The sequence below is a fragment of the Giraffa tippelskirchi genome, chromosome 6 (genome assembly GCF_054371585.1).
Source record: "Giraffa tippelskirchi isolate mGirTip1 chromosome 6, T2T-mGirTip1v1.2.pri, whole genome shotgun sequence".
In the NCBI taxonomy this organism is placed as follows: Eukaryota; Metazoa; Chordata; class Mammalia; order Artiodactyla; family Giraffidae; genus Giraffa; species Giraffa tippelskirchi.
The window spans coordinates 141127677-141147180 of NC_137280.1; the positions used below are offsets into that span (position 1 = coordinate 141127677).

Below are 19504 nucleotides of genomic sequence, written 5' to 3' on the forward strand. Positions count from 1 at the left end.
AAAGCAGAGATGCAAATTGCTTACAAATTTGATTTGCCAAATAAACAGGCTTCCCTGTTTGGAGTGGTTGGTCTTGTTTATCATCTGGTGAAAGATAGACACTTGATGACTGAAAGTCCATCTACAACACTTCCGGATAGTTAAAATGGTAGCTTTTATGTTGTGAATATTTTACTACAATTTTTTAAAAAGTCCTCTTACAGAGAATATTACAGTGCCCAGAATCTGCCAGATCAACTCAGCTTTTTTTCTCACCTTAAAATGCTATTTCACTTTTAAACAAATATGCATCTATGTCACACATTGATATTATGGCTCTGATTCCTGAATCAGGATTATTTCTTGAGATCTCATAAAGGTATCTATTCTGAGCAAGATAGTTTTAACCAGCTTAATTTTAAGCAAGACATCCTAAACAAGGTACATAATTAGTTTCTAAATGCAGGCATTGATTGTAGCCCAAGTCATTTAGCAGGATTGGTTCTATATAAGAGATCTGTAGCAAGTTGCCAATGTCTCAAGTCATGTTGCATTCCTGTTTTTCCTTGCCAAACCTCAGAAAATGCCCCGGCTCCCATATTCCCACATTTTCTCAATAGGGCCCAGCCTCCTACTGAACCAGCAGGTCAGATGGGTGCCCTGTGGGTGTGTGCACGTACTTTCCAGCATGCGTGTGTGTGTTTCCTCCTGCATGGGTGTGGTGTGTTGGGGGGGGCGGTTGGGGAATGAGAGGAGCTTGTTCACTTAGAAGGAGGATTTGAATTCTGCTCATTTCATGCTGGTCCTTCCTGAGCTTGGGCCATCAACTGAGGCCTGAATGATCCAGACCAGAATCCAAGAGTAATAGAGAAATGTCAACAAGAGGCCTCCTGTGTGTGGGTTTGTAAGGGGGATTTTTTTTTCAGCCCTGTGTGTGATTAAACAATTCCAAAATTATTATTCTCTGCTTAGAACTCTGGCGAGAGCTGCTGAAGGGTTTCCATCTACCCAACTACATTTTTATTTGTGCTTGCCAGGAAGTGCCAAGGGAAACTTGTATTAGAAGCTCATTGGGTGGGAGTTGCAGTTTAAGGAGGCTGCTAAGAAGGATGAGCACAGGGAAGACCACAGTGGAGCTTGCATCTGTCAGGGGAGTTAATAGCACATCTATTCCCACCCTCTGTCCCAGGCAGAGCTCCCTTCTGACATACCTGTGTCACGTGTCTCAGTCTCCACTCAGCGCAGCTCCTATTTTTGTTGGACAGCTCCTATTTTTATAATGTTTCAAATATTGAGCAAAATCTGCACTTTTTTTGGTATCTTCCATCAGCTGGTATCGACTCTGCCCCCTGTCACACCTGTCCCCGTGTAGGATATACACTGTGTTGTACAAAATTTTACCCCATAGATATACTCTCCAGATTTAGAGAATCGTGACTTTAGCCAAAGCATCTGGGAGAAATTTGATCAGGAAACTGTATATTCTTAGACTTTATTTTCCAATTACCAAAGGAAAGGAATATGAAGGGCTGTTATTTCAGCCAGCGCTTCCAGGGTGCCTGGTACCATGCTAAGAGCTGTATATATGTCACCTCATTTAAATCTGGTACAATCCTCCCAGAGTTGGTATTATTATCTTTACTTAGGGAGTGAAAAAACAGTGAACGTGTTAGTCGCTCAGTCATGTCTGACTCTTTGCGACCCCATGGACTGTAGCCCACCAGGCTCCTCTGTCCATGGGATTCTCCAGGCAAGAGTACTGGAATGGGTTGCCACATCCTCCTTCAGGGGATCTTCCCAACCCTGGGATCAAACCCGGGTCTTCTGCATTGCAGGCAGATTCTATACCATCTGAGCTACCAAGGCTAAGAGAGTTTAAATAATTTGCTCAGGATCATCTAGCTAGTAAATTTATGGAACTGGAATTTGAACTCAGGTGTGCTCACCCCAGTAAATTACTCTGGACTCAGACAAAGCAAGAAAAGAAGACAGAGAATCATACAGGGGAAGAAAGTAGCTGATTGTTTTCTGTCCCCTCTAGGAATATCCATTTGAAAGTTCCATGCTGCTCAAAAATTCCCTTCACAGGATATTTGAAAAAGACACTGAATATGCTCAGAGCTTCACTGGGTTCAGAGGAGAGGCCCAGCTCCAGGTGGGGAGGGTGAGGAGGAAGCTCCCCTGGGGATGAGTCCATGTGGTGCCCCTCTGACTGTGAGCGCAGCCCAGCCATCCCTCTCCTGTGCCCATGTAGGCTCAAGCTACAGCCTCTTTGGGAGGAAACTCAAATCAGGTTTTTGTTTTTTAATCTTTGAAAGCAAATGTTGGGAAGTGAATTAGACTATGATGTAACCCAGTGGGCTTTTTAATTTACTTTTGTTATTGAAGTATAATCATAAGCAATAAAATGCACTGTCTCTGTTCAGGATGCTGTAACAAGAATACAGTAACGGGGTGGCTTAGACAGCAAAGATTTCTCACAGTTTTAGAGGCTGGGGAGTCCAGGATCAAGGTGCCAGCAGGTCCCATGTCTGATGAGAGCCCGCTTGCTGGTTTGCAGACAGCCTTCTTCTCCTAGTACAAGTGGAGAAGAGAGAGGAGGTGCAGGTGGGGAGGGAAAAGGAGAGAGAGGAAGGGGAGGGGAAGAGGGAGAGGGAGAGAGCATTTTCATGTGTCTTCCTTCCAAGGCACTAATCTCATTGATGAGGACACCACCCTCATGACTTAATTACCTCCCCAAAGTCACACCTCCTAATACCGTCACAATAGGGATTAAGATTTCGACAAAAGAATTGGGGGGGTGAGGGCACAACCATTTAGTCAATAACATGCACAGATCATGTGTGCATATGCCTTCATGAGTTTTGACAAATGTATACATGTGTGTAGTCAAGAACCCAGTCACCATGTGGGACATTTCCATCATCTAGAAAGTTCTCTCCTTCCACCACCAGAGGGAAGCCATGGTGTGTCTGGTGTTTGTGTTTTTCCCCCTCTCATCCCTGGAGAGGGAGCAGGAGACTGTGGAGTGGGCTTTGATTACAGAGCCAGAGCTGAGATGCACTCACTTGGGAGAGGGGTACCTTCTGCCACGTGTGCCCTGGTGCCTCACTCCCCTCTTTCTGGTCCCTGCCTGCTTGGCAGGGTGGCCTGTTACAGAGACACTAAAATGGTTTGCTACACACACAGAAAGTTATATGGCCTGGCTCCATGGTTGACTATATCAAACTCAACAATTCATATACTCCAGGATTTGCTGATCATCAGTCTCTGTGAACATCATGCTTTTAATCAGTTCTATTTCCCCTCCCCACATAAACTGCTCCTGCTCTACCCCATTTAGAAATCTTTAGTGACTACCTACAAGGTGTCCCTCCTCTAGGCTCAGGCAGAGTTTTACTGTAACAACACACCAGTGTTGAGTGCAGAGCACTGTTTTTTCACACTCTGTGTGTGTATGCTCAGTCACTAAGTCATGTCTGACTCCACCAGACTCCTCTGTCCATGGGGTTTTCCAGGCAAGAATACTGGAGTGGGTTGCCGTTTCCTTCTCCACTCTCAAACTCCAAGCCTCTCCATATATAGGCGTTAACTTAGCAAGAGAACTATTATTCAGCCTGTTGGATGAGTGGGCTTGTGATTCCTCACGAATTCTTAGTGGACACTCTAATTGTGTTCCTCATGTATCCTTGTTGTTAGAGGGTACCATGATTGTGATGCTTGTTTGTGAAGTTTAGAATATAGTAAAACATACATGATGCAAAACCTAGGCTGAATATAATCGAATCTTCCCTGATGGCTCCAGACGGAGCTGCGAATCGTGCAGAACTCCAGAAGCACCATCACAGTTCCTCTTTAATTCATGTAGGATTTCTAATTAGCCAGCTAATAGATTATCAGATGTGGTCTTTCCATATTTGCATGCTTTGTATACAAGATTTTTACAATTCCAGATAGGAAAACTGTACTCATAACTAAAGTTAGAAGTGAAGTTTTTTTCTTAAAAAAAAAGTTCAGGGTTTATGTAATAATTCTGCTTCCAAAGTTCACCTTTGTAGACAGAGGTTAAAAACACGGGCTTTGGGATCATAACCACCTGGGTTCAGATCAGGGCTCAGTTACCTGTGAACTGTGTGACCTTGAGCAAGCTACTTACCACCCTGAGCCTCAGTTCCCTCATCTGTAAAATGGGGCCTAGAATTGTATAGATCACAGATCACATACATGGGTTGTGTGAATTAATTGAAAATGTACTTGGAGGGCTTCATGAAGGCTGGCATGAGGTGCTCCATAAGTGACAGCATTTCAAAACTAAGTCAATGATAACTTAAGTGTCTCACCTAGCTAAGTGAGACCAACTCAGAGCCTTTTATTTTGGTCCTGTATTCTCAGACAGAAAGACCTTAAACAGATTCCACTAATTCAGCAACAGCATCTCATGGGGTCCAGAGGACAGTGGAGATGGCCCTTTAGTGGTCAGGGCTCTGGACCCTCAACCAACACCCAATCAGAACATCTCAGCTTTTGTCTGTTTCCTGCACTTATTTCTGTGACGTCTTTCTTTTTTTTATTGCTACTCAAAAAACTTCAAAATCAGTGTTCTAATCCAACCCACTCATTTCATAGATGAAGAAACTGAGGCTCAAAATTCCTGCATGGTTTTCCCATGCGATCAGCAGTGGTCTCCTGCCCCTCAGGCCTCTTGGTTCTCAGGACCCCACCCTGTGATAGATGAAGACACCTTGAAGTAGAAAGAAGGCAACGGTGAATCAGCTATTGAGGTTTCACCAAGGTTCTTTCCAGCCAGTTCCTAGCATTGAAAATGCCCCTAGAGAAAGAAAAGCATTTGTTTTACCCTCACCCTGTGGCTCAAGAGTGAAAGTCCTGGTTTGTGTGTGGACAGTCAAGTGTAGCATGAGTCCTATTTTATAAAAAGATATTTGCTTGGAGGTCCTTTCTCCTGTTCTGTTAGGGAACTGCTGCTCCATTAGATGCTCCATCCTGTGGTCACTGACCACCACTCTCTATTAGCATCTTGCAAAATGTATTCATAGGGGTTCCCCAGTGAAAGAAGGATGTCAAGCTTCTATCCTTCTATGATTGAAACACCTCCTGCCAGGACTCACGTAGTGTGCATTCAGTTCTCTGCCACTGACTTGGCCACATCCTCTGTTTTCCAGCCTCTGAACATTGCCTACAGCCACATCTACAGCTCCTACAGGAACTTTGTGGGGCCCCCACATTTCAAGACCATCTGCAGACTCCTTGGTTACCAGGGCATTGCTGTGGTCATGGAGGAACTGCTGAAGATCGTCAAAAGCTTGGTGAGGAAGGGGCCTTGGGACGGGCCCAGTGGGGAGCAATGAGGCCTGCTTTTACTTTTTACCTGGCCTGAAAAATCCAGTAACAGGCTCTTCAGCTCTGTCTGTAGGAATCACCCAGGGAATGCTTTGCCCTTGTCCCCTGATTCCTCTCACCCTGTAACATTCTTGCATTTTCTGACCTGCAGTTTTTTGCCTCTCCTTTTCTGATGCCGAGCTCACTCCTAGAACTTGGTAACTGAATTCAGCAATCTTGACTTTGACTTTAAGGCCTACTGGCCCTAGTGGTAAAGAATCCGCCTGCCAATGCAGGAGACATAAGAGATGCAGGTTCGATCCCTGGGTGGGGAAGATCCCCTGGAGGAGGGCATGGCAACCCACTCCAGTATTCATGCCTAGAGAATTCCATGGACAGAGGAGCCTGGTGGGCTACAGTCCATGGGGTCACAAAGAGTTGGACAGGACTGAAGTGACTTAGCATGCATGCATGCAATGAACGCTCATACCCACCTCCTGTGCTGCATTATCTAATTTGAGCATGACAAATCCATGACACATGTGCTGCCGTTTTTTCCACCCACACCCTTGGCAGATATCACTAATCAGTCACCACGCTTCTTCCCCTTGGGATTTCTTGCTGAACACTGATACTGGCCTGGAATTGTGTATCCCTTTGCCATCATTCTGTATCTACACCAAGTATGGTCATATGAGCATTCATTTAACCAGGACACTGCTGCAGCAAGGCTTAAATATTTAAGATTTTCTTGAAAGTTTGAAATAATGAAAGAGAAATAAAGTAAAGCACATCTATGTCAGGAATAGCAAGCAGAATTTGTCTGCTAACTTTAGTCCTTGGGTAGCAACTATATATAATGAGGGGTTGTTCTAGGTTGTGAAGCTAAATTTAAAAAAGAATATGTGGTAATTGATTAAAGGTGTCTACCACAGACACGGGAGGGATGAATGAACCATGAATTTTCTGTGCATAAATTAGATGGTATGTCAATCTTCATAGCTCCCTGGTCCCATTTCATCTTAGATCTTAGTTTAGCTCTCAAGTAAGTGCCCCAGCCCCAGGAAGGACCCCATGCCTAGAAATTGCCCCCCCCTTGAAGTCTGTGAACCCAAGGGAATAATGAGAGCGTCCCCTTTTCTGTCTTATAAAGGCCCATGTTCCCTTACAAAGGGCGATGGGGCTGGCCCACTCCCTTAGGAGAGACCCTGCAGTCCTCTTAGGGAGCAGTGCCCCACTGTCTTAGGCAGCTTGGGCCATAGACTGAGTGGCTTCAGTGACAGATGGTTATTGCTCATGGTTCTGGAGATTGGAAGTCCCAGAGCACAGAGCCAGCATGTGAGGACCGTCTTCCTCCTCCAAAGACAGCTGCTTTCTCACTGTGTCCTCACGTGGCAGAGAGTGTCTCTCTTGCTCCCTCTCCTCTCTTCTTTTAAGGCATTAATCCCTTCGTGAGGGCTCCTCCCTCATGACCTAATTCCTTCCCAAAGCCCCATCTCCAAATACAACCGTACTGGGGATCAGGGTTTCAACATATGTTTTTTGAGGGAGACCAGATATTCAATCCATAGCACAAATCCACAGGTCTCAGCTGAACCCCTGTACACCCCCACTGCCCCACCATTCAGCCCTGAGACACTCATATGCAGCAGCCGTAGATTATTCACTCATCTTGTACTCTTCCTTTGTCAGCTCCAAGGGACCATCCTCCAGTACGTGAAAACACTGATCGAGGTCATGCCCAAGATATGCCGCCTGCCCCGGCATGAGTACGGCTCCCCAGGTGGGTGTTGAGGAACCAGGAGCGGGGTGTGGTGATAGGAAACTAATCCAGACCCATCCCACGGTGGAAGGGGGCTCTGGCAATCCACCTTGAAGTATTTGCTTCTCTGACATGGTAGCAGGCTGTTACAACACTGGGTTTGCACCCTCTCTCTGCCACTAAATTGTCCTAGACCATTTTTAATCCCCCTGAGCAGCAGTATTGTCTTCCATCAGTGAATGTAAGTGGTGCCCGCTGGGCCTGCTTCACAGCACTGCCGGGAGGCTGGAAGAGGTCTGCAAATGTGAGAACCATTAAGTCGTGAGCAGAGAGGTTTTGTTGTAAAGGTCTTCCGTAGCCCAGAATATCCACATTCCTTTCTCCATGTGCCTATTTGGAGAGACTGACACCCCAGGCGTGGTGTAACATGACATTTCTAAGGTAAGTCAGGAAATAGGAGTTTTAGCCACTCAGTCTCTGGGCAGAGAAGTAAGTCTTCCCCTTCCTAATAGTGACAGCACCTGGAATGAATTTGAAGCCTGGGGGATGGGGAAGGGTGGAGACTATGAGTTTGGTACCAGGTGTTTTTCCTAAATACCAAGATGTCGGGTGCTGGGTCAGTGTGAGTCAGAGCAGAAAAGGGCTGGGGCCAATAGCTCTAGTTTTCATTCCCGGCTGCCCCGCTTACTGGCTGTGTGACTGTGGAGATGCCACTTACCCTCTCTGAGACTCGTCTGAAAAGAGGGATCACGGTGCCTGGTCCAGGGTGTTTTTATGAGTGTTACTTGAGCTATTGCAGATACAGTGCTTAGCATGACCCTCCCACTGACCCTCCCCCTGCACCTCCCAGGGATCCTGGAGTTCTTTCACCACCAGCTGAAGGACATCATCGAGTACGCAGAGCTCAAGACCGACGTGTTCCAGAGTCTGAGGGAGGTGGGCAATGCCATCCTGTTCTGCTTGCTTATCGAGCAAGCTCTGGTGAGTCCTGAGCCCCAAGGAATTGGCGTGTCTCCAGCCTGGAAGGGTCCCCCCACCCCAACAGATGCCCGAGGCCCCTCCAGCGCATCCCGCCTGGGAGCCCTGCCGCTCAGCTCTGTGCTCTTCCAGGGCGGGCACGCATTCCTCTCCATTCCATTCAGACCTCTCTGACACCCAGATACTGGGAGAAGCAGGTCCTGGAGTCAGAGGGGCCTGGCTTCCCTCCCCTGCCCCCCTCCACTAGCAGCAGGGCCTCGGTAGTCTGTCAGAGTCTGGGTTTCCATTCACTCGTCAGACACAAGATAACTCCTGGCGACCACAGGCCAGGCACTGCGCTGGGGGGTGCAGAGGAGACCTGCCCTGAAAAGTGTCTGCACGGAAACGATGTGTTTACCGTCAGAACAAGGGCTGGGAGGGACAATTGCCAGGTCTGAAGGGAACACAAAACCTGGTGTGGTCTTGAGGCCGGGGAAGGACCCCCCTGAGGAGGGGACCTGAAAACTGATTGGGAATTGGCCTCGTGGAGAATCAGGGACAGCTGTTCTGGGCTGAGGGGCGAGCACGTAGTGCTTTCTTCATTTGTTGTCGTGGAAGACAGGGGTTCTAACCCTGCAAGGCAGTTTAAAGGCTGCAAGGAGGTAAGACATGAAAGTGAAAGTGGCTCCGTCGTGTCCGACTCTTTGCGACCCCATGGACTATACAGTCCATGGAATTCTTCAGACCAGAATACTGGAGTGGGTAGCCTTTCCCTTCTCCAGGGGATCTTCCCAACCCAGGGATTGAACCCAGGTCTCCTGCATTGCAGGCAGATTCTTTACCAGCTGAGCCACAAGGGAAGCCCCAAGACATGTACAGTAGGAGCTAAATAATTGCTTGAAATTATGCTAATGGGCAAAAACATGAGTCCCTGTACTTCTGCATCTTGGGACCACACAGAACTTGTTCATGACTTGGCTCACAGAAGCTGTGTTCTCCACACCCTCCCATTGTTCTCCACTCAGCTCTGGTCCCGTAACGCATCCACAGGTGGGCCTGGCCCTCTAGGCACAGGGTAATGGGCACAGCCGGCGCTGTGGAAGGAAAGGCATGGTCCTCAGGACACAGCAGGAACATCTTTCAGCAGCCATTCCTGCTGTCCTCTGTCCACACACACATTCAGCAGAAGGGTATTGAGGACCTGCTCATTGCCGGGTGCATCCCTAAGTGGCAGATCAGTGGCCATGAATAAGACAGACCATTTTTATTCTTGAGAGGGTGACGATGGAAGCAGTAAACAACCAGAGATGTGAGTGCAGATGGTAGGTGCTGTGAAAGAATAAACAGGGAAACGGAATAGCTCAAGAGTCACAGGTGCTGGGAAGCATGTGCTGCTTTTGGACAGGATGAGGTCTCTGAGAAATGCTGAGAACCCTGGAGTGAGCTGGTGTGAAGAAGCAGAGTGGATCAGGTTGGGGCTGAGCTGGGAGAGGCCGGGGCCTCAGTCCTGGGCCGAGGGGGCGCCTCGGGAAGCCTTGGGATGCTGTGAGCAGTTGGGGGGAGTGGATTCTGACTTATTATTTTAAAGGCCCTTTCGCTGTTTGGAGAAGCGGCAGCCAGAAGGTGAGTGAAGGGCCAGGCTATTTGCAGTTGTCCAGTTTGGCAGGGTCGTCTTGGAGGCACAGGGAGAGGGGCAGAAGGAGGAGGGATTTGGAAGGAGGTGAGGTGAAGGTAGAGGCGGCAAGGAAGCAATGAGAGCACGAGCTCAGAACGAGAGCCCCAGAGGGTGCCGCCTCTGAACGTGTGAGCTGCGGCGAGCCGGCCCCGTCCGCACCTCGGTGCCGGCTCTGCAGCCAGGGATCTGGATCAGCTCTTCTCTCGGACCCTTCCCGCCTGACAGTCTCTGAAACACAGTCTATTTTGTGGGGAGTAATAGCTTCTCTGTTCCCCTCGAAATGGACTAAGTGTTCCTCTTCATGGTAACAGGTTTTTAAACATGGTTCAGTGGGCCTGGTTGCTATGGCAACATAGCCGTCAGAAGTCACAAGGATAAGACACCCAGCAGAAACCACTCAAGGCCTCAGGAAGATGAGGAGACGTGCAGGTGGGGGAGGGCAGGTCCCTGAGGCCCCAGTTCCCGGTGTCTTTCATGAGCACTGTCCTGCACGAGGAGCATCAGTTAACTTCCGCTGTACAAACCCCCAAGAGGCAGACTGTGGACGGGGCTACAAGGAAAGGAAATCCTGTCTCAGGCATCCCTGCCTGCGTGGTCGGTTGCAGATACCACTGTGGTCAACAGAACACTCACATCAAAGGCCTTCAGAGCTAAGAGAGACCTCAACAGTTTATGTGGCCCAACCTCCTCTATGCATAAGTTAGGAAAGGAGAATCAGAGAAGGTGCAACTCACCTGAAGTCACACAGCACATCAGTAGCAGAGGGGAAAGAACAAAAGCGTGGGTTTCCACTACTGATGGTCTTCCTTAGGGGAGTGTGAGTGGAGAGGAGACATAGCAACAATCAGGGCTTGGGACTTCCCTGGTGGTCCAGTGGTTAGGACCCTTTGCGCTTCCACTTTGAGGACACAAATTCAACCCTTGGTGGGAACTAAGATCCCATGAGCCACATGGGAAGCTGTGAGCTCTGTTTTCTACTTAGACAGCTGGAGAAATCCCCAAGATAAGACAGTGCATTCTGAGATTAGAATGAGGCAGGAGCTTTTGGGAACTCTTTAATTTATGAAGCCAGAATAAATATTTAAATGACATTGATTATTCTTATTAAACAGGAGGACTAATAACAGAAAAAAAAAGAAAGGAGGAGGAAGAGGGGAAGGAGATTACATATATCCATAGAGGAAAGGCATTTAAACTGGAATGTCCATCCAGTGGAAGACTGTGTAACAGTCAAAAAGAATAAAGCATGAAGGTGTCTTTGCACATACAACACAGAAAATGGTGAAAGACATAACAATGAGTAGAAAGAAAGTGAGTTCCATGATAAGACACACAGTATGCCATACAAGCAAAATAAACAAACAAAGCCCACAAAATAAGCCTGCAGTGGGGGAAAGAAATCTGGGAAAATCATCCTAAATAATTCAGTCATTTTTCTCTAGGTATTAGAGAGGGAGCTAGGATTAGAGGTCAACAGAGACGTTTGCTGTATCTGGAATGTTGAATTTTTTATAAGGAATATATACTCATATATTATCATTGACTAAAAGTTAATTAAAAAATACAAGTAGTATATCATAGTTTCAGGAAAACTGAAAAGATACAGAAAAGCATAAGATGAGAAGCCTTTTGCCCACTGGTCTCTTGTATTCTTCTAATAGCTTTACAGAGTTTTGTCCCATTGTGGGGTCTATATCTGTATATATGTACAAATACCTTCTCTTGCCCTGTGGCTTGCCTTTTTAAAACAGATTATTAATATATCATTGATTTGTAGATGGATGGAATATAAATTGAAAAGATTGATCTCCTGGACAAAGATATATATTCTGTAAGTTTGGTGCTTATAAAACATTAAGGATGCAGTAGCAGAACAGAAATGCATACACCTGCAGGGTGGGTTCTTGTTTGCTCAGTGTTTTTAATGAAGGTCTAATAAGCATGCTGGCTCAAATGGTAAATAATCTGCCTGCAATGCAGGAGACCCGTTCAATCCCTGGGTTAGGAAGATTCCCTGGAAGAGGGAATGGCACCCCACTCCAGTATTCTTGCCTGGAGATTTCCATGGACAGAGGAGCCTGGCGGGCTACAGCCCATGGGATCGCAAAGAGTCAGACATGACTGAGCGATCTTCACAAGGCACAACAAACATAGAGTAAATTCAGTTTAGCACTGGGGCTAGAGGTGCCTACCCTCTCTGCAGCCAAAAAGTTATGTGTAACCTTGCAGCCAGCCCTTTGTATCTGCCATTCCATATCCATGGTTCCAATCTGTAGATTCAACCAACCATGAGTTATAGTACTGTAGTATTTACAGTTGAAAAGTATCTGTGAATAAGTGGACCCACGCTCTTCAAACCCATGTGTTCAAAGGTCATTTGTGTATGGAGTATGCAGTATTCTCACTGCAGAGACTAGTTGGATCTTCCATTTTACTGTGGATGGATGTTTTGATTGCTTACTCTTTGATACTACTATGAATAAAGATACCATGAATGTTATTATATATTTCTTTTGGCAGATGTATGCTCTCATTTTTTAATTATTAATTTTAAATGAATAATTATTAGTTTTATTAAATCGTTACTCTAGCATATACCTTTTTTTTTCTTTTTATAAGGCCATTTTTTATTTTACTTAGTTATCTATTTTTTTGGCCATGCAGCACAGTATGCCGGATCTCGGTTACCCAACCAGGGATCAAACCTGTGCCCCCTGCATTGAAAGTGCAGAGTCTTAACCACTGGACTGCCAGGGAAGTCCCCTGTGTGGTCTCATTTTTATTGGGTAAATACCTAGTAGTGGAATAGCTGGATCGATGTGGAGACATTACGTTTAGCTTCAGTGGATACTGCCAAAAAGCTATCCAAGGTGGTTGTACCCATATATACTCCGTTGAGCAATGTGTGAGTTTTAATTTCTTCACATCCTCATGAACAGTTGGATTGTCTGTCTTTTCAGTTACAGCCATTGGTGGATGTGTTGTGATATCTCACTATGGTTTTGATTTCCCTGATGACTAAGGATGCTGAACTTTCCATATGGTATTCCCATTTGGACAGTCTCTCTTGTGAAATGTTCAGTATTTTTGCCTGTTGATTTGTAGCCATGATTTATATACTGTCTGTGAGTGTGTTAGTCATTCAACCGTGTCCAACTCTTTGCAACCCCATGGACTGTAGCCTGCCAGGCTCTTCTGTTCATGGGATTCTCCAAGCAAGAATACTGGAGTGGGTTGCCATTTCCTTCTCCAATATACTGTAGATACATGTATTATAAATATATTTCTGTGGCATGTCTTTCGATGAACAGAAGTTCTTAAGGTTTATTGTATTTCATGTCTACATTTTCCTGTGTGGTTGATGCTCTTGTAACTTGTTTAAAGAGATCTCCCCTATTCTTAAATCATGAAGATAAGTTATCTTCTGAGAATTTTAGAGTTTAGCCTCTCCAGGCTCAATAGACCTTTAAGTCTACTATTCACCTGGAATGGATGTTCGTGTTGAGTGGGAGGTAGAAAGCCAACTTAATTTCTTTCCCAAGTGGCCTCAGCACCACTGATTGAAAAGCCCTCTTTCTCCCTGGTCTGCAGAGGTAGTTCTGTGTCTGTCATTTATCAAGTGTCCACAAAGGGCTGGTCATGGGAGGCTTTTAATGAATACTTGAATAAAATCTGAAATGAACCATATTTGTTAGGTATCTATTTATAAACCTATTGGGTTTTTAAAGGAAATTTTATTACTAGTGACTAGTATCGCCTCTACTATCTTTTACTCTGAGAAATCATAAGGGAAGTATTCCAGAACGCGAACTTCTGGTTCAAACTTTGTGTGGTTTTCAAGCCATCAGCCCATTGTTTGCTATGCCAGCGCACACCAGGAGAGGGCCCTGTTCGTTCACGGGAGCAAGGGAGGCCCGCATCCCTGCAGAGGAGGCAGCCCTTCTGTTTGCCTTTTGCTGCTGGACTTCCCGTCCAGGACTTGAGAGTGTTCCCTGCCTTAGGCCCTGTTGTTTATTTAATTTCTCATCCTAATAACTAAGCCATAGTCATACTGGTCAGTCATGAGAGCGTTACTTATCTTTCACAGGAATTGAGGACAGTTCAGCCCCAAACTCATAGATCTGAAGGCAGGTTAGAGGTGCAAGAGATGTCAGGGGCCATCCAGGGCAGGTGTCTCGACCTCGGCACCGCTGACATCGGGCACTAGATACTCTGTAGTTGGGAGTACCTCCTGTGCGTGGCAAGTTGCTGAGCTGCATCCCTGGGCTGTGCCTGCTAGATGCCAGGAGCACTTCCCCAGTTGTGACAACCGAAAATGTCTTCATCTACTGCCTAATATTCCTTTGGAGGATAAACCCTCCCCCTTGTTGAGAACCACTGATCTGGTACAATCCTAGTTCCACAGTTTGCAGATAGGAAACTAAGGCCCTGAGAAGGACATAACCTTCTCAGAGCTACAGCTACTCAGCTAGCGCAGGAGTTAAGACAAGAACCCAAGACCCTCATGGCTCAAGTACTCCAAGCCAGAGAGCTGCTCGGCTGAGCTTTGCAAATTGCTCTGTTGGCTTTTGTTTTTATTTTTGTTTCAGTTCCAGCTCCATGTCTGACCCCTCTATTTCCTGCTTCCATATGTAGTCCATTTTCTTTAATTTTGCTTTTCTCACTGCATAACTGAAATCAATTCATTGCTAGAAAACAGAAGTTCAGAAAGAAGAAAAGAAAAACCGTAGTGCCACACCAAGATAACCATTGTTCACATTTCAGTGTTCACGTTCCAGCATATTAATTTTCCATGTATATATATATATATATATTTTTTTTTTTTTTTTTTTTACTTTGGTTATAAAAGTAATAGTCACCAAGCTGAAAAGAGAGGTTACCTCTGTGAGGTGTGATGCAGGCAGGAACAGGTGATATGAGTCCTCTATACTGTACATTTATTGTTTGAATTCAGTACAACAAGATTTATTGTTTTTCTTCCTTAAAAGGAAATACACTCATGCTTAAAAAATATACACAGTCCTGATGCATGGGAAATCAGATGCAACCCCCCACCACCGTCACCCAACTCAAACTCTCACTCCATATTCCCACCTCTATTTGATCCACTTGTTTTGCCCCTCAGCCTGAAAAAAGACACCCCCAGCTACACAGGACATGGATGCTGTCCCTACATCCAGGCATCATCAAGTGGCTCCCCTCGGCCTGAGTGTATGCGAGTTTCTTCCAGCCCAGACCTTGAACCCAGTGGCTTTCTTGGTTGGAAATGAGCCAGGATTTGTGGGAAGAAAAGCAGAATCTTTGCAAGTAGGCCCCCGGCTGAAAGCTGCACACGTGACTGTAATGTGCAGCCAGGGAGGAGAGCCCCTGTTCTAGAGGTTGTCTTCTCAACTAGTGTTGCAAGAGAGTAGCCATTGACATGTTGTCACGATTCTTGTTGTATCTGCAGACCCCTGCTCCTGTTATTTATGTAATAATTGTATCTAAAATAACTTTTTACCTTAAACCCCTTTTAAAAGGAAACTTCATATCATTTCCATTTAAAAAAAAAAAACATTCTCTCTTGCTGTCATTAGAAAGCAACCAAAATAATAAATCCAATCAAAACAAAAGATGATGACATAATTCCAGTTGCCTGCCTGGGCCCTGAGTGAGGCCTGCACATTTTCTCTGTTAAAAACAGACATTAGCACATGTTACAGAAGTGGGAAGACCTACTGCTTCCAGATGGAGACCTCGTCATTGAAGTTGTCAGAAAGATTAACAGGAAACTGAAAAGGAAAAAGACATTCTCACTGTGACTCCCTGTTATGAAATTCCACTGCCCTGGACCCCCTTGTTTCCCACCCTTTGGAAAATGCCAACCTTGGGAGACGCTGACATGCATTTGTGGGGAAGGAAAAGCTGCTCTTTGGGTCAGTTTCTTGGCCACAGATCTTTCCTAGTTGACCAGACATGGTTCTAATCTTGAATAATAATAATTCATTTTCCCCTTGATGATTCAGGGGCTAGGGGAAGGGGTGGAGGGTGAGCCATAGTAATATAGAGTATTTTCATTATTCAAGTAAGGCATAGCCTGGTGGGGAAAGACCACCCCCGCACACACACATAACCAGATTAAGCTAAGTTACTGATTTATTCAGCTAGGGCTACAGACAGCTCCTGGAAGTGATGGAGTGGGAGCAGATGGAACAAACCTCAAATGAGCTCTCCACTGCACCTGGAGTCCCCAGTGAGGGGCTGGAAGCTGCAGCCCATAGTTTGCATACAAAGGAGTGCCGTGGTAGATGTGGGAAGCCTCATTTCATGACTGTTCCACAGGCCCTGTATCCTTAGGGCTTAACATCAGTTCGCAGGAAGTACTGACACTGACATCTATATGCATCCTTATAAGGGAATGTTTAGACGGCTGGGCCCTCCGGTCAGGCCCGGTCCGGCCACCCACAGCCTGCGGGAAAGCCAGAGCCGGGATTCCTGTAGGGTGCTCCACCTCAAGTTTTCCAGTTCATTTCTCTACTCTCATTCGACAAAGACAAAACAAAAATGTATCCGTGTTATTGTCTTTGTTGTCTCGAGACTCAGAATGTTATTTAAGAAAATACTGTTTTGAGAATGGTTTGATGCTTCCCCTTAGGAAATCAGCTAAAATGGGTACATAGTTTTTCACCCAGAAGCAGAGCCTAAAGGTAGAATCTAATGCTGTTCTACATGAATCTGACACATGTAAGATGATACGTTTTTTTAAAATATGTATCCTGAATCTTTATGATGTCCGTTAACCAAGAGATAGCAAGTTCCCAGTTAGCCTCCTAGAGTGAGTGAGTTGGGAACATGAAGCTCTGTGGCATTTCACAGAAATCCCTCATAGTTCATCAGTTTTAAATTAAGTAAATAGAAAAGGAAAATATTAAGACTGAAAGCAAAATAAAATACTTATCTCTTGAATTTTTATGTGGGTTTCTTTCAAAAGTATTTTTGCATCGTGACTCCAGAAACCTCTTAATTTTTACTTGCTCTATTAACAGCACTTTTACAGTAGCTCTTGATTCTTACTAATCATCTAGAACTGTAATACGTTAGTGGCTGTCCTAAGCAATAGGAATGATAAGCACTGGTGTGGCACTTGGTAAGTGTAGCAGTTGTCACTCAGTAGCCCCTCCCAGGGAGGACCCTGTGCAGAAGCAGGAGCACACAGCAGTTCCCAAACGAGAGAATCATTAGGGTACTTTTTGATAGAGCAAGGCTTTCCCTGGTGGTTCAGATGGTAAAGAATCTGCCTGCAGTGCAGGAGACTTGAGTTCATTCCCTGGGTTGGGAAGATCCCCTGGAGAAGGGAATACCAACTCCAATATTCTTGCCTGGAGAAGTCTGTGGACGGAGGAGCCTGGCAGGCTACAGTCCATGAAGTCGGAAAGAGACAGACACAACTGAGCGACTTGCACTTTTCACTTGGTAGAGCAACTGCTTCATCTCTACACTTTAGAAAACTCATCATGATTGGATCCTGGATCCCCCAAAAATTGCTATAAAAAGATTCCTCAAGAACAGTCAGAAAATGCTAGTATGTTATATGATATCAAGAATTTTTGATGTAAGTGATCACAGTACTGAGGTTGCATGGAAGGGTGTCCTTTTTAGGAATTGTGTGCTGAAGTATTTAAGAATGATTGATGCAGTGGCTTCAGCTCACTTTCAGATGATTCAGTAAATCAGAGAGTCAAAGCAGATATGGTAAAATGTTCACTAGGACTCTACATCAAGAGTATAGGGATATTCGTAGTTCTTTCAAATGTTTTGTATTTAATATGTCTGACATTTTTCAAACTTGAGGGCTGTGTGAAGGAAACTGCATCATAGAATCTGGAAAATTAAGAAAAAGGGTCATTCAGCAGACAAGGTCGTGAGGTATAAGAAGGAAGAAAAGTTATAAGAGGTTCTTTTGTTGTTGTTGTTTTTAGCTACTTCTGCTAGTTGGTGAGATTTATTCTTAGTAACATAAGCCCCAGAGCTACTTCTGACCTCATTTTTTAAATTTATTGAGGCATCTGCTAGTGCCAAACTCAGCCACGACTCTCATGCTGCCCATCTGTTTGATTTGTGAGCAGGAAATAGCAGTTCAGGACCATAGAAAGCCAAAGCTGGGGAGGCTGGCCAGTGTGAATTAGAAGGAGGCCACTCAGGCTTGTGAGCGCCGCTGGGAGCACACCCAGAACACCACGGTCGGCTGCCCTCCTCCCAGGATCCATGGGGGTGAGACCCTCCCTCTGCTTCTGGGTCTTTGAGAGAAAAGAAAACAGTAGTGCCTTTTCCCTATGCTCAACTTAAGAGACATGTTTCCGTGCAGCTTCTTCGATGGTCTCTCTGCCTTTCCATTCTTGCTCTGTGGGCAGTTTGCTAGTAGGTAAAGCATTAGGGAGATAAAAAGAGCTGATTTGCCCATGTAGCAGCAAAAAGATTTTCATACCATTGTAAACCAGACCATGCTACTCTCCAGCTTCAAATTGACAGGTAGCGTCTCATTACTGAAAAATCTTTATTTTCAATTTATCAAGTATAGTTGATTTATAATGTTTTGTTGATCTCTGCTGTCATTGGTACTAAAAATTCGAAGTCCCGACTTTGGCCTTTGAAGTCCCAATAATGGCCCAGATTATTCAGCCGTACCTTTTTCTTCAACCCTATCTTTCATTGCCACTTTCTCCCTGGCTACCAACCTGACCCTTGAAGGTCAGGCTGCTGCTGCTAAGTGGCTTCAGTCGTGTCCAACTCTGTGCGACCCCATAGACAGCAGCCCACCAGGCTCCCCCGTCCCTGGGATTCTCCAGGCAAGAACACTGGAGTGGGTTGCCATTTTTTTCTCCAATGCATGAAAGTGAAAAGTGAAAGTGAAGTCGCTCAGTCATGTCCGAGTCTTCGCGACCCCATGGACTGCAGCCTACCAGGCTCCTCCGTCCATGGGATTTTCCAGGCAAGAGTACTGGAGTGGGTTGCCATTGCCTTCTCCAGAAGGTCAGGCTAGAGATGAGAAGTCTGAGATTCCCTGAAGACCTGCATCAGGACCAAGGCTGACTCTTACTGTCCTTGGCTTCTACGCTAATGCTTGGTGACATTTACCCCCTTGGCATTTATAATTCAGGGGCAGCCAGAGCACCCCCAAAACAAAGCATCTCTTCTACTTTCTGTCACACTGTCTGAAATTCTCTTATTAGGGGCTTACTTTGTTGATTTGAGATGTTCTTTGATCTTTAGAAGCCAGCTAAAATACCAAGTTCACTGAGACTGTTTGGGAGATAGATAATGCTGTGAAAGCCAGTTCTTCAGTGGATATTCACTTGCCAGGTAATTCTGAGGAGTAGGAAGATCACTCAGGAAAGGGTATAGTGGAACAAAAAGACCTCCTCCAGGCATAAACAAAAACAAAGCAAAGAAAAACATAGAAGTAGAAACTCATAGAAACTCTGTACTGTGCTTGGTGAGATGCTAAGAGTATACACTAAGTGATAAAAAGAGTTTACAGAAGAGTGCTATTTTATATTCCATTCTTATTTTAAGATATATGCTTAAATGTTTTATGCACGGTAAAACCTGGCTGGACAGACCCCAGAGCCCCTGCATGATGAGATTATAAATTTTCCTTTTATAAAAAAAAGTGTGTCTTCAATTTCTATTTTTTCAAAAATAGCCAAAAAGAAACGGGTAGAGGGACAATTTTAAAAACATATCTAACGTTCTGCACAGTGACTTTATCTAACAGTACTGTATTGTATACTTGAAAGCTGCTGAGAGAGTACATC

At 45.3% G+C, this 19504-nt stretch overlaps 1 protein-coding gene across 9 annotated transcripts in view; it reads left to right on the plus strand.

The window, feature by feature from the left end:
* Positions 1 to 19504, plus strand: part of CYFIP2 (cytoplasmic FMR1 interacting protein 2) — a 129534-nt gene that overhangs the window by 84895 nt on the left and 25135 nt on the right. For all 9 annotated transcript variants that reach the window (XM_081500465.1, XM_081500461.1, XM_081500463.1 and 6 more), the window contains 3 exons: positions 5160 to 5303; positions 7009 to 7099; positions 7929 to 8059. In XM_081500465.1, coding sequence (XP_081356591.1) covers positions 5160 to 5303; positions 7009 to 7099; positions 7929 to 8059 — 366 coding nt within the window. The remainder of the gene's footprint in view (positions 1 to 5159; positions 5304 to 7008; positions 7100 to 7928; positions 8060 to 19504) is intronic.